This window comes from Colias eurytheme, chromosome 4 (genome assembly GCF_061535395.1).
Source record: "Colias eurytheme isolate Ceu_HAF_F1 chromosome 4, ilColEury1 Martin Lab GWU primary, whole genome shotgun sequence".
NCBI lineage: Eukaryota > Metazoa > Arthropoda > Insecta > Lepidoptera > Pieridae > Colias > Colias eurytheme.
In genome coordinates this window covers 9685164-9699624 of record NC_142983.1, presented here as the reverse complement: position 1 = coordinate 9699624, position 14461 = coordinate 9685164, and the positions used below count along the sequence as shown (strand labels likewise).

Genomic DNA, 14461 nt, shown 5'->3' with positions numbered 1-14461 from the left:
CTATCTTTCGCGCTCGGTACCACAAACTAAGCATGTTTGTGGTAAGTGGCCCGCGTGACGCGTCACTTGACCCCCTGCGAGTTCCCCTCCGTTGCTATGCGAAAATACATTCGTTGCTCTATTTTAGGAAAAATTTGTAATACTGTGGCCTGGGCGTTATAACACGTCCAGGGAGTTCCTGAGTGCCGATATCACCATCTTGAGGAAAAGCTTCTAATATCGATTTAAAACTGCATACATACGAATTAACCTGTTCTAAAATTGTGAAATGAGTTCAGTTTTAAATTTGAGAAATATTGATTTCTTGTATTCCACTATTCGTTGTAGTCGAATACAAAATATACCTATTTAAACAAACTTAGGTTGGCCTACAGGCAAAAGGGATCCTATCAAATGGTAAAATTGACCTTGTATCTTAAAAGTAAGCATGTACGGACCTTCTGATAATTATTGAGCACCAAAGGATCATTTGAAACGCGCTACTATAAGAGCGAATATTGTCTAATAACAGTTTACATTGCACAGTATGTTCCTCTAAAAGTAGTGATTTCAAAGGTTCCGGTGTATCTTCAAATGAAAGCCGACTCCTTACTACACTTTAAAGCATTACAAAAAGAACATACTACGCCTTTACAGAAGATGATCTGTAATCAATTGTGAGGTTATAAGAAAACCCACTTTTATATTTGTCATACCACACCACCGAATTCGTAGATTGTTTACATCAAGTCATTAAGACTATGACGAAATCTGTCTGCAGTAAGACGGGCCTCTCGCTATTCGTCCGTTTCCAGAGACCGAATAGTTTCAATTCTTAATCTTTCATTATACAAACTTATTAATCGTTCTTGTCTCATATAATTGTAATATTCGCGTCCCTACTCTAGTCATTGCTTATACTCATGTTCATCTTCAAGAGATCGAATAATATTATGATGCACCCTATTATTTGTCAAACGGTCTTCATATTGAGTAAAGTTTCAGATTCTCGAGATAAAATATGACTGTCGTGATCAGTAGTGAGACGTAATTCCCTCTCAGTGAGGGTTTCGGTCTCACGGGATAGTACAATATGCCGTTTGCGATCAGCTGTGAGACGTCATACCCTCTCAGTGAAGGTTTCGGTCTCACGGGATAGTAGGGGAGACCGGGTTTGGTTGTCTCACGGGTTGGTTGTCACAGCGGTCTTAACACAAAACTGAACTATCGAATAAGTCTGTTGAACAGCGTGGCAAGAGCGATACAGTGACAACGCTGTCCCCACTTCGCGTCAGACCGCCCCGATCTGCCGTGAGGGCCTCACACGTGTTTATTGTTTTCGCACAGATTTTTTATGATATGAGGACCGAATATGCTCCTCATAACATCATTTTTTGTGAACGAAACGACAGCGCGGTTTAATTTAATGCCAACACCATTAGAAAAAAGGATTATTATTAATTGTGAAAAAATATCATGATTTAAGCGCATCACACACGGTGAAGATACTATAATATTTTATCTTAAGATACTGTTATATTTTATTACCCACAAAATTTCGCGTCATTTGTAAAAGGATGGCGGTTCTACAGGGGTCTTAGTACGCAATGACAAAAAGAAAAATGATGGTCCGAACGCTGATACCGGATGCGTTAAGATACTGTGATATAAAATATAACAGTATCTTAGTTAAGATACAATATTATAGTATCTTCACCGTGTGTGACGCGCTTTACACTATTAACACTCTTTTAACATAAAATATAAGTCTGTGAGTGTGTAAAAATAAATCCAGCTAATTACACATCAAACTTATGTTTATAATTAGGTATACGACATGAAAATATATTAATTACCAAGCAATAATAATACAGATAAGCAGTGGTGGCTCAGTGGTGAGACCTCGGACTTCGAATCGATAAGTCCGGGGTTCGAGACCAGGCGAGCGCGCAGGAAATAAATTGATTTTTCAATTTATCTGCGCATGTTGTAACATCACCACTGCTCGAACGGTGAAGGAAAACATCGTGAGGAAACCGACATGTCGAAGAATTAAAACAGTTCGATGACATGTGTCATCCGCCAACACGCACTTGGCCAGCGTGGTGGATTATGGCCTGTACCCTCATAGGAGGCCCGTGTCCCAGCAGTGGGAACGTATATGGGCTGATGATGATGAATAATACAGATAAATACTGAACATAAGTAGGTATAATAGATATTAAGTAGTATTAGTTAAAATATACTTTGACTGTTAGTCAAAGTTTATTTTTACTAACAACATGTAAATGAAGAAGAAATAATAATTACCAACGAACTAACCTTTTCTATAGGTAATACTTAACACGGCACATTTTTCAAATTATCTTGATCAACCCTGCTCAAAAATTTGAGGGTTTTGTTGGAACTTTAATATGTCAAAACTATGATATATCTAAACTACGATACAACTTGCTTGCGGAAATGCTCATTACAATTGTGAATCTAAAGAATAACTAACAACATACTATTCAATTTTATTGAGCTGATGAATATCTTTTGCCTGGAAGAAATCACCGTCGCCTAATAAATATACTGTGTTTTCTTATAAAACCGTTACATAATTTATTTTATCTACTTAAATAATGAAAATGATATTATATTTATAAAATATAAAACATATTATGTAAAATGATTAAAAATAAATAAATGAAGCAACTACGATTCAAAGAAAACATCTTTTTCAGTGTTAAAATGCTCTTAGCAATCCTGGATGATGAACTGTATCATGTACTCTGATCCCAGTACGGTCGGTACCTCGATAGCCATAACGATAAATATTATAATCAGATAACCGCAAAGTCAAAATAAAAACATTACTTGTACAGTTGTGAGTGCAAAATTTACGTTTCATTTGGAATAACATTTTTTTCGGTACTAAAACGTAGTCGTTTGATATGTGGTTGGCTGCCCCTCCTCTCCTTCCTGAAAAATATCCTCCAAAATTTCCCGAGATACTTCCAATGATTGAACCATTGGACTTTGGACATTAACTTCAGTCAAAAATTGACGAAGCGGATGATTACTAATTTCCACTTAATCCTCGCTGCTACTATCTTTACCATCAAATCATCAATTTTCAAGTGGTGTTGTAAAAATATCAGCAGAAATCGTCTTCCAAAGGCGATATAATTTTATGAGCATTGAATCAGTAAATAACAAAATCAATAGTTAACTGTAAATCTATAAAAAAAGCTACTTACAAATAAAATTTTATCAAAAACTACTGTTCCCAATGCACCTCAAAATAATAAAAGAATTCATCATTTTATTATTTCATTCTAAAAAGTGTAATATAATACCTACCAACAAAAAACATGAATTGCTATCATTATAAAAAATAAATACCTATAAGTAACAACTTACTTTTTGTGGGAACGCATGATGGTGAAAATTCACAAAACACGAAGATTGCATTTGATATTTTTGGTTTTATGGCATTCAATTGCTTTATAAATATCACTACATAGTATAAAAAAAAGTCGCTTTCTCTGTCCCTATGTCCCTTTGTATGCTTAAATCTTTAAAACTTCGCAACGGATTTTGATGCGGTTTTTTTAATACATAGACTGATTCAAGAGGAAGGTTTTAGTATATAATTTATTAGGTTTTAGACAAAGCGGACGAACCCGCGGGCGGTAAGCTAGTAAATTTATAAAATACGAAAATTTTTAAAATTGTAACTAATGAACGCAATCAATATTAGATTAACTGTAGTTAATGGTGTCTAGTTTTACTTAAAATAATAAACATCTACCCTCACTTTAAAAAATGTAGTATATTTATTATTTACACGAAATATACCTTATAGGGAAGGGAAGATATGGGCTAAAGAGTTAAATAAATAACATAATTATATTTAAATTATTAATTAATTTCCAACTGTGTATTCGGTAGTGTTAACATCTAAATTGATTTGATTTTTACGAAATCTCATAGATGGCGCTGTTACAAAATTAACATTATACAACTTACATTCTTTAAACTATGTTTCTCTTCCCAAGTTACTTAAATGGCATAATTTTTATAGTGTCCATCTAGATATTGTCAAACAACATATTATATATGAATCTTTGGATTATTAATTTCCAATAGTTAACGTGTGTTTGATTTTTCTAACACTTCATAGATGGCGCTGTTTCAAATTTGTCTTTATACTGCTAAGATTCATTTAACTGTTTCTCTGCCCAAATTACGTAAATAACATAGTTTTTATTTTGTAAAGATAGATAATAGCATGGCTTACTCGAAACCAACATTTAAACATGAGTCTTTAGATTGTACGCTGTCGTAGTACACGGAATATGTAAGAAAAATAAAGGCTCACAGCTCCTCCCCCGAAGGTGATATCATGATAATATGTTTAAACTATCCTGACCCGACCTCTTAGGAATATTCATGCAAAATTTGAAGTAAATCTATGCAGTACTTTTCGAGATTAGCTCGGTCAAACATACAGACAAACAGACAAACAGACAAACAGACAAACAGACAAATATTCTAAAAACTATATTTTTGGCTTCTATATCGATTATAGATCATGGATTATGTATTCTTTTAAAAAAATATTCAATGTACAGTTTTGACTTTCCTACGATTTTATTATATGTATAGATTTAATTCTTTTTTTTATTCCATTCGATGATCTAACGATAGTAAATGTTACTATACTGAATTGGCCTATCTTTCAGCTTAGCACAAAAAAAAATCAAGCATCTAGCGCAATAATTCACGTCACCATAAATAAAAATCTCATCGTACTCAGCGATAGATGAAAAATTGAAAAAAATGTCACAACTCCGAAAATACATGGGGGTGATGCGGATAGCCCTCTAGGTCCTCTACCTCCCAGCTTCCGTTCATCACTACTTTTTGGGACACCCTGTATATAATGTAATCAAAATAATTTTTTATCCGATTGTCTGCATAACAGTTACCTGACAAGAGTAGATGACAAAGAAAGGTTTCAAAATAAAAGAAATATTTGGTATACTATAAAATTCTTTTATTTATAAATGTTATCCATTGATTGTAATAAAGCTAACATAAGAGCAGTAAGTGAGCGGATACAATAAATTTCCTACAACTAAAATTTTAATCTATTCTACCAATGTTAGAAGCTTGTTAGACGTAGCACCTCAAATATAGATTGAGTTGAAGGTACAATTAAAAAGGCAAGGTATCTAGACATTCTGTTATTATAATTTATATGCATGAGGTATTTTAATAATTAATATGTTTATGTGTTTTTTATCCATAAATAATATCAATGATAAGCATCTTTAAATAGTTATTTTTTTTACTATGAGGGTAGTTTTGACCACCATTCTGACCAGTTACAAATCCGATGCGCGGTATCCATAATTTGCCAATTCGGAGATGGAATATCTGGAGCCAGCCAGTTAAAATCATCCAAATTATCCCAGTTGTTACTATTTCTATCTAATGCGGACATATTTAAATGTTTTTCTAAGTCTTCGTAATATAAGTTATAAGGTGCAGTTCTAATTTCTGTGCAATCTTCAACAATTCCTTTGCTTGTCACATGCAAGTATATATCACATTTAGTTGAAGTGTGCATTCGGAGCTGCTGGCATGCAGTGACAATTTTGCAATTGTTGCACTTTTCAATAAAAACTGATGATGTCACTGGTCCAGTCAGAATTATACAGTTATCCAAATTTGTTATGTGCAAAGTGCCCATAACACCTTTCAATCCTACAGTACAGTTTTTCAAGTTACGCAATGCAACATCCCTTTGAAACAGTTCATCATTTTCCAAGGACAAAACTGTATTTTCTTTTGAGTCAAAGCCAAACAACTTATCGTCCCATTTATTGCTATCTGTTTTGCCGGCCGCATCATTTTCATCAACAGAATCTTGCTTCTGGCTGTGCGATTTTGGTAGCTTTTTCCTTGTAAAGCCAAATTTCTTGCGGGGCACATACCTGTCTTCCAGTTCGTAACATTTGGTCTGCAAATTTTGTACTATACCCAGATATTTGCGTAAATTGAATTCCTTTAGGAAAAAGGAAGAGGTGACAACAAATTTTTGTAGTTCATTAACCTCTCGCTTAATGTTGTCAAAGTGTCCTGGAAGTACATCGCACTCTAAGGTGGGTACTTGTGATAATAACTGTTCTATTATATCTGACCTTATTTTGAAAGCTCCTGAAAAGTAATCCTCATTCTCATTTGTTGCGTCAACCTCCTCCCTTGCCTTGTGTGCCTTTTGTAGTTTCTCAATCCTCTGTGCTTCACGTCTACTAAGCCTCTCTAAAACTGCCGTCTTGTCGCTCATTTTCCTCTCTTTAGCAATTCGTCTACTTTTTTGGATATTTCGGAATTTTGATTGGTTGCTTCTTTTAGTACAGCTATAGTATCTCGACTACTCTTTCTAGCCGTTGTAAATTTTGATTCGTCATCAAACTGAAAATTTTACAAAAGGAATTAATTCAAAAAATTTATCACAGTACAAACATATAAATTTTAATTTGTCCTGTAATTAAGTGACAATTACATACAATGGTTATATGAATTCTAAATTCATTGAATTACTATACTATTGATCAAACATGATGATATTTTTATAGCATGAAGAATGATTGAAACTTGAGTTGACCACTGATTGTCTTTACCAGGGCTGACTGTGGTACAATTAATGTACCCAGTCCTCAGAACTGTTAGTAAATTTATAAAATGAGAAAAATTTACTTTTTTTTTTAATAAAACAATCACATTAAAAGCTACTCAACTTTTTAATTTTGTTACTTTACACACATTAGCACACAAAACATTTAGTAGAAAACCACAACAAATCAGTGACCAAACACTATATATGATATTCAAAAGTAATGACCTGCTTAAGTAAGTCATCATCAGGTTTGAAAAATGTGAAGAGGCCAAAACTGACTGTACCAATGGAGATAATCCAGAACGCAGACCTAGCAGCTACACTCATCTCACCGGTTAGATCTCCCCTGATGTTTCCCAAATTTTCTGATCTTGTTCTCTAGTTTTCAACCCTCCAACCGATTCACCCAACGAATAGTATCCGTTTAATAACCAGTCGTAATTTTTGTGCATATACAAACGAAAGTCTGTAAAAAGCGTAAAAATTATAAAGATTCACAAATTTGGTTTAAAATTTTCTATGAATTCTGACATTAATGCAACCCTACATACAGATGTCATACATATTGGCTTCTATTTGACAAAAATGCAAAAGAGAGGTTTAATACTAAAAATATTGAATTTGTCTTTGAAAAAATTATTAAATACAGTAAAAAGTTACCTCTGTCTGTATTTAATTTGTACCAAAGACCATAACCAACTGTAACGCCGGCGAGCTCTGCCAAAATTACCGCTCCCACAGCTCTACCCAATATGCGTTTATATTTTGGGCTGGGCTTCTTTTCAAGCATAATAACACACACCTAAATGGTGAATTAATATATTGTTTCACTTTTAATATAAATCTTGTTTCAAGAACCAAGAATAATACAATCTACAAAATGTCCACAAAATGTCGCATGATAATGGTGATGACGTAAGAAAATTTTACAGACGTAGCAAATGTCACAGATAAAGTATTATCAAGTAATATTGAAAATTTTTCATTCCCTTCGTCGGTTGTTATATAAAAATTAGTTACCTATTAGTCAGTTCAATAAAGAAACGAATCTTCAATGGCGGCCAAAGCTGACTTTGACAGATGGTAGGATCATCAAAAAAGAAAATAAAAATAACGTAAATTGATAATTATTTCATTAATTATTTCAAATTGTTTGTTGACAAACTTTTTTGTTATTGTATTTGTGTATTTATATGAATTATCATATTTACGTATACAGAATGTAATAAAATCCCCATAATACTTGTAATAAGCCCATAAAACTGAACAACTTTTCCCAAAGAACATATTTTGTCAAATTCCAATAAAACATTATTCACTTTCGCAAATGCATAATTGTCATTTGTAAATTTATGATAAAAACTATTATAGGGAAAATCAAATACATTTTAGTGATTTTATTTTTCCATTTTTTTTTTGCATACCGTACGGCCGTGTGTGAGCGAGAGGGAATGATAAGCGCCGCCATTGAAGATTCGTTTCTTTAAAGAACTAACTAATAACATCTTAGATCATTAAGTAATGATCTAAGCCTAACATAAATACATTTACTTTTTGGAGTAAAGAGTGTGAAAATCGAGAGTATAAATAGCAAAATAGCGTAACTGACCATATTTTTCTTATATTTATTTTTTCATATATTGATAGCTCATGGTATATATTATTATGTAAAATAAAGGTTGATGGTATGGCGTAAAAAATCGAATATGACCGGAATAACTCTTACTCACAGAGCAAGTAATATTGCTCTTACTTTTGAACCCTCACATGCACGCAGTTGGACAGCTAACAGGGTGACGGCAAGCTTTAGTTTTATTGGCTGTTTTCCAATTACAGAGCATAATGCGACTCAGTGGCGCACGATGCCGAATTATGCTGATGCTTAATTGGAACGTGAAACGAATATTCATAGAGTTCTTGGAGTTAGCAATAACCTCATTATAATAATTAATGTGTAAATAAAGTGGTATACATAATAATTGGTTGAAACACATGAAAAATATTTACGGTTATTTTAAGTAATTTTGATTTTGATTATTTCATTATCATTTTTTTCAATGTTTGTACCTTCATCTTAGACCTTCATCCATACTTATATTTATTTTTTTAACACAATTTGAATTAACTTTGATTATTTCGAAAAAACTACAATGAAACAAAAGCTTTAAATTTTTTCCAACAATTAATAATTACTAACGATAAATCGATTGCACGCATCCAATTCACGCGCATTACTTTTTAAGAGTGCTCGATTGTGCGAAGCGTTGCTGTAGTTGGAACATTCAACGTTAGGCATTATGCCGCATAATGCGCTCCAGTGCTGTAATTGGAAAACACGGATTAATAACTATCTACTCTTTGAATGCGATTAATCTACAAATAAATTAACTTCATCTTCAATAATTCAAGTCCACTTATTTATTTATATTTTTATTAAATAAAACTAAGTATTCAAGTATATCAAATGCATTTTTATTTATGTAAATAAGATGTAAATGGAATAATGGGCCCATTTTTTAGTATATCTTTAGGTCATTGTTTTTATTTGCCGATGAATATTAAGCATTTTCTTCCTCATCTTCATCACACGTATCTTCACATTCTTGTATCTCACTGTCGTCGTAATTCTCTAAACAATATGGTGACACTTCTTTATCAGCGAATGAAGCGCTCTAGAAAAAAAAGACAATTTTGCATTAAATTTACTACCAAAAATAATCTGGATAAAAAAAAATTAAATTCAGTCACCATGTTGGCGATAATCGTTGAATTTAGGCACATTTTTAATGTTAAAAAAAAACGATAAAATTAAACCGTTTATTCGTAATGTACTCACGTTTTCACTATATTTTCCGACGGGAACGTCATCAACAATATGATACCGGAAGCGGCTTTGAAAGCCTTGCAATTTACCGCCCTCGCACTCGCCTTCACAGGGCAACCATTCTTCCCATTCCGTGATGGGACAGTCCGGTGAAGAATCCGGATCTATCGGAAGTATTGGTTGTCTGGAATGGAGTTTATTTTTTAATATTTCACAATATGTTCAATGTTGATGTAGTACCAACAGGCTATGTGAAATTTAGACTATAAAAGCTGACCATTGCCATTCATATTTACATTTTGTAAAAAAAGTATTTCTAGATTGTAAGGGGTAAAAAGAAATATATTTATTAGGGAAATCGAACCCACAACCACTCCTACGTACGGTTGTTAAAAAAAAAGTTTTTGCTACAGCGTAGGGGTGGGAGCGAATATCTACGGAAATTATTTTTAACGATCTTTTAAACTTTTTTTTTATAAATACTTACTCTGGTTCAGGTGATGTCTCAGGAATATAACTGTTTTCACTAGAACCTTTGTCTTGAACTGAAATAGGCATAAAAACATAAGATTAGAAAATATAGCGAGGAGAAAGTCCGTTAGCTTGAAAGCAATCAATGGATTGACTTAAAAAATCTCAATAATGCGACGCGCCGAGGATTTTCTTTCGAAAAATAAATTAATTATCTTTTATTATTAATAATCTCACCTTGTCTTATTTCCGGAGCTGAAGAAGTTTCAATTTCACATTCTGATGTCAAGTATGTTCTTATTAACTCAAATCTCAGTTTAGCAAAAGGCTTCATTTGTTCCTTTGGAACTTCTTTATTAATTGGCGCAGAGGCAACCTGTTGCGGTGGCATAGTATCGTCGTTCGATGCCTACAAAATTTATATGATTAAAGTTCTTAAACTAAGTAAATCTATTTTTTACTATAATTAAGTAAATCTAGTTATAAAAGTACCGTAGATCTTTACGATCTACTTTTTGAATGATACATTTTTTTCGGTTGGTAAGTAATGCCAGTTCATATAATTTATCAGCTTTATCCAAAATTTTACCCGACAAAAATGCATAATTGACCACCCTATTGTTAAAGGATTATGAACATTGAAATTTTAACATACCTCAAACGTTGCACCGCTATCCGTACCCGCATCTAACGGATAAATATTCAACGTCAAGTTCGGTGCCCAGACACCAGTTGCCGCATCGCACATCTCCATATTAGAAACGCCAAGGAACCAATCAGGTGACGGTAGTATGGCCGTCACCAGCGACACGAGATGATACTCTTTTGACACCCTGAATGTTGTGGTTGTGGCCATATTGGGTTTGGGCTGTCCAGACGCCTTTATGAGCGAGCGAACAGATGATCCTAGCTAAATTTCCAAAGTATTTATTATTGTTTATTAATTTATAACATTACTAGATTTCCGCCCGCGGCTTCGCCCGCGTTTGCAAAGGAAGTCCCGCATAGTTCCCGTTCCCGTGGGATTTCCGGGATAAAAACTATCCTATGTGTTAATCCAAGTTACCCTCTATATGTGTGCTAAATTTCATTGTAATCGGTCAGTAGTTTTTACGTGAAAGAGTAACAAACATCCAAACATCCATACATCCATACATCCATACATCCATACATCCTTACAAACTTTCGCCTTTATAATATGTATTAGATGATAATAGGGGCTTCTAGAACGTGGTAAAATAAAACAAAAGAAGTTAAAGGCTGAACCTATAGTCATACAAAATCTTCACCTACCTGAGCTAGAATCTCCATCTCCAATTTAGTCGTATTGCCCTGTTCAGCCAACATCTTGAGCCCGTGACTGGCCACGGAGTTGGAATTAAAAATATTATAATTTTTATTGTGGGCCGCACCGACGACATCACTGAATCGAGCTAGCTCTTTTGTATTTGGAAACATTTGCGGGTGTGTATTGTAGGACCAAATTCCATCAAATGTAAGCTATAGTGATCAGAAAAATGGTTGATATAGATATTTGTATGTCATTATTTCAGTTAAAATCTCGGCTTGTCCATTTTCTGTATGAATGTAAAGTATAAATTTTAAAGTTCACTAGCATTCAAATGTAAAATGGGACCACAGGATGGGACCTATTTCTAACTGATCATTGACCTATACAATTTAAAAATTAAAAGCAGAATAAAACTGCCAACTGGTAAGCAATCTATGATGGACTTACCAAATATTTAGCATCTTCGCAAATACGACAATCATCGTTTTCTGGCGGTTGCATGTCCTCCACATTACGACGATCTTCACAAACACGTTTGGATAGCGGCCCTTCAAAATTGTACCAAACATCTGGTTTTACCGCCAAAACTGCATATATCGTTACACATTTATTGTCTTTGGGGGGTGCTAGCCATAATACCTAAAAATTAATGTTCGCTTAAGGGTAGGGTACTAGACCATTTCCTTGAGCACATAAAATACAAAAAAGCTTATAAAATATTACCTCCACGAATTTTTTGGGTGTAATATCCGATTGTATAACTGAATTCTTGCAATTAGGACTCGGTATCGATGGAAAATCTGGTGAGACTTTAATAGACCCTGGATCTAACAGTATTGGTTTTCTGGGATTTTTATCATTATATTTGGTGTCTTCACGAGCAGCTATTGTAAAAGCAATAAATGTTGATCCCTCACCCGTTGCGGAAAGACGAACTGAAAATGTATAAATTATTTGTACGTACGTGAATTTAAAATAAGACCTATGTACAGGATTTTGTAATACTTTGTACATAACATAATTTTACAATAAACGTGATACCTACTTATTATTTTTTCATTATATATCTTTATTAGTTACCTACATCCTGTGCCTACATCACATGATACTGAATGAGTTTCATACTTACCTCGATATTGTCGTAAGGGTATATACCGCATGTTATTGCCAATACCGACTATTTCGATTTTGAATCTGTTATCTGGTGGCAATGGTTCCGTCTTAGTGCCCAATGGACGTCGATCACATACATTTTCGTTACATTGGCATAAATTGAAAATTAAAACCAAGTATACGATGTTGTGACCTAAGCAATACAAATTTTGTTAAAAAGACAACTAAACATCCTACTTAGGTAGGTATATAATTTATACATTAAAGGGGCACTTACTTACAATTTTTACTTTTAGATATACTTATAAGAAAAGATATTATAAGTAATATCATTTCTAAGTGACTTTAATTCGAATTTAAACATTTATTTAGGTAGTTAACTATACAACTGCTTTGGAATATTTCAAAAAGCAGTTATCAGATTAGCACAACTCAAAATAACCCTATGGAATATCCTTCTCCACAAATCAAAACATAGAAAAACTTACCAAAATATTTCAACATGGTCAACAAATAAGCAACAGTGCATGTTACTCAAAAGTGATGTAACTACTGAATTTGGTTTAAATTGTTTTAATCGGAGTGACACATTAATAGAATCATCTCATGCGTCTAGTGTAAGTACTTATAAAATACGTTGGTGTGAGAATTTGAACATTGATCTGTATTAGCGAAAACGAGATCTTCAGTTTTAATTTCTATAAAATAATTTAAGCATTTGCATTCGTGCTATGATTCGACTAAGTAATATTTCTTCTTAATTTCAGAGGATTCATTTTATTTCCTTTGACTTTAAATATATTTTTCAAATCAGCTTTTAAAGCTCCTTATTTATGAAGAGATAATCTATACTAATATCCTAATATTATAAAGAGGAAAGGTTTGTAATTATTTTGGCTTTTTTTTTCGCTTGCTGACTCGCGTTGAGTACGGACGTGTTTACGTGAATCTTATAATTTAATAAAAAAGTGTCAAGCCATTTAAAATCTTAATCAAATAGAATATGGTGTAATTTCCGTCAACAAACTGTGAACAAAAATATAAGTGTAGTGAGCAAGACGGACTGCGTAAACTGCATCTTTCTTTGTCCTGCTGTCTCCGTGCGATACATCACCGCAGTAAAGCTTAGCGCATACCGCAAGAGCGAAGCGATAAATATTGTGTGCTATATTTTTGCGTTATCTTATTACTATTAAGTTTGCTGAATTCTACAAAAATGAGTATTTTACGTTCACCAAAAAGTACATTGAGTATCGCGGGTAGCAGCTCTCAGCCAAATTTATCTACTTTTAAAGAAGCAGAATATGAACAAAAAAATGTATCAATACGAAAGAGAAAAATGCCTGAAGATGAATTTGCATCTCAATTTAAAGATTTTAAAATGGAAATGCTTGATATATTGAATAACTTTGGCAAATTGCAAACAGATAGTATTCAGTCAATTAAAAATGATATTTCATCTATTAAAGACCAACTTGCAGATATCAAAACGACAACAGACGGACTAGCTCTTGAAAACCAATACCTGAAAATCCAAATAGAGAATTTAACGAGTAATGTGGGTGATACCCAACAGAAAGTAACTAAATTGGAAAATGACGTTCGTCTTCTACAAAATTTTCAATCGTCATCCATAAATACAGAAGGTTCAAATTTAATGGGTTCTTCGACTAACATTATAAATGAAGTACAAGACAGACTGGAACGCAGTAAAAACATAATAATTGTTGGAATTACGGAATCAAAGATGGAAGATTTGCAGAAGAAGAGAGAGCTTGATAGATGCGAAGTGATGAAAATTATATCTCAAATAAATCCACAGTGTCCTGAACCAGTAAAAATCTTTCGCCTTGGAAAATTTGATGAAAATAAACTACGTCCTATAAAAGTCTGTTTTTCTTCACAAGAGATTGCAAAATCTATACTGATAAAAAAATCAATAATTAAAGATGGTAAAATTAAAATCTATTGGGACCAGACACCAATCCAGAAACAATATATGATAAATGTGCAAGAAGAACTGCGATTGCGCACAGAAAACGGAGAAAAAAATCTAACCATCAAATACATTAAAGGAATACCCACAATTTTAAAAAACTTTCCAAAAAAC

The 14461-nt window shown here is 33.3% G+C and overlaps 2 protein-coding genes across 3 annotated transcripts; both read right to left on the bottom strand.

Moving 5' to 3' along the window:
• Nucleotides 1-5001: 5001 nt before the first annotated feature.
• On the bottom strand, nt 5002-7574 carry Tbcc (Tubulin-binding cofactor C). 2 transcript variants are annotated; one of them, XM_090101394.1, is made up of 3 exons: nt 7313-7574; nt 6937-7118; nt 5002-6447 (listed from the first exon to the last, which is right to left on the bottom strand). In XM_090101394.1, exon 3 carries the CDS (start codon nt 6317-6319, stop codon nt 5321-5323), a length of 999 nt encoding a protein of 332 aa, XP_089957520.1. In that variant the 5' UTR covers nt 6320-6447; nt 6937-7118; nt 7313-7574; the 3' UTR covers nt 5002-5320. The 2 variants fall into 2 exon arrangements, with proteins under 2 accessions (XP_089957520.1, XP_089957521.1); XM_090101395.1 differs by having other exon boundaries at nt 6985-7118.
• Nucleotides 7575-9171: 1597 nt separating this feature from the next.
• LOC149909155 (spondin-2-like) lies at nt 9172-12950 on the bottom strand. Its single transcript, XM_090101393.1, has 10 exons — nt 12840-12950; nt 12368-12544; nt 11962-12173; nt 11686-11877; nt 11241-11447; nt 10603-10857; nt 10185-10356; nt 9964-10021; nt 9489-9660; nt 9172-9324 (listed from the first exon to the last, which is right to left on the bottom strand). The coding sequence occupies exons 1-10, from the start codon at nt 12853-12855 to the stop codon at nt 9211-9213; spliced, it is 1575 nt and encodes a 524-aa protein (XP_089957519.1). The 5' UTR covers nt 12856-12950; the 3' UTR covers nt 9172-9210.
• Nucleotides 12951-14461: the final 1511 nt, after the last annotated feature.

What these genes read in the sequence shown, in the direction of transcription:
- LOC149909155 (XM_090101393.1), bottom strand. An exon ending in AGATGGAGATTCTAGCTCAG is followed by an intron (nt 10,858 to 11,240) that starts GTAGGTGAAGAT and finishes TTGGAAATTTAG; the next exon opens with CTAGGATCATCTGTTCGCTC. An exon ending in GAGACATCACCTGAACCAGA is followed by an intron (nt 9,661 to 9,963) that starts GTAAGTATTTAT and finishes ACTCCATTCCAG; the next exon opens with ACAACCAATACTTCCGATAG.
- Tbcc (XM_090101394.1), bottom strand. Translation starts at nt 6,319, where the DNA reads ATGAGCGACAAGACGGCAGTTTTAGAGAGGCTTAGTAGACGTGAAGCA.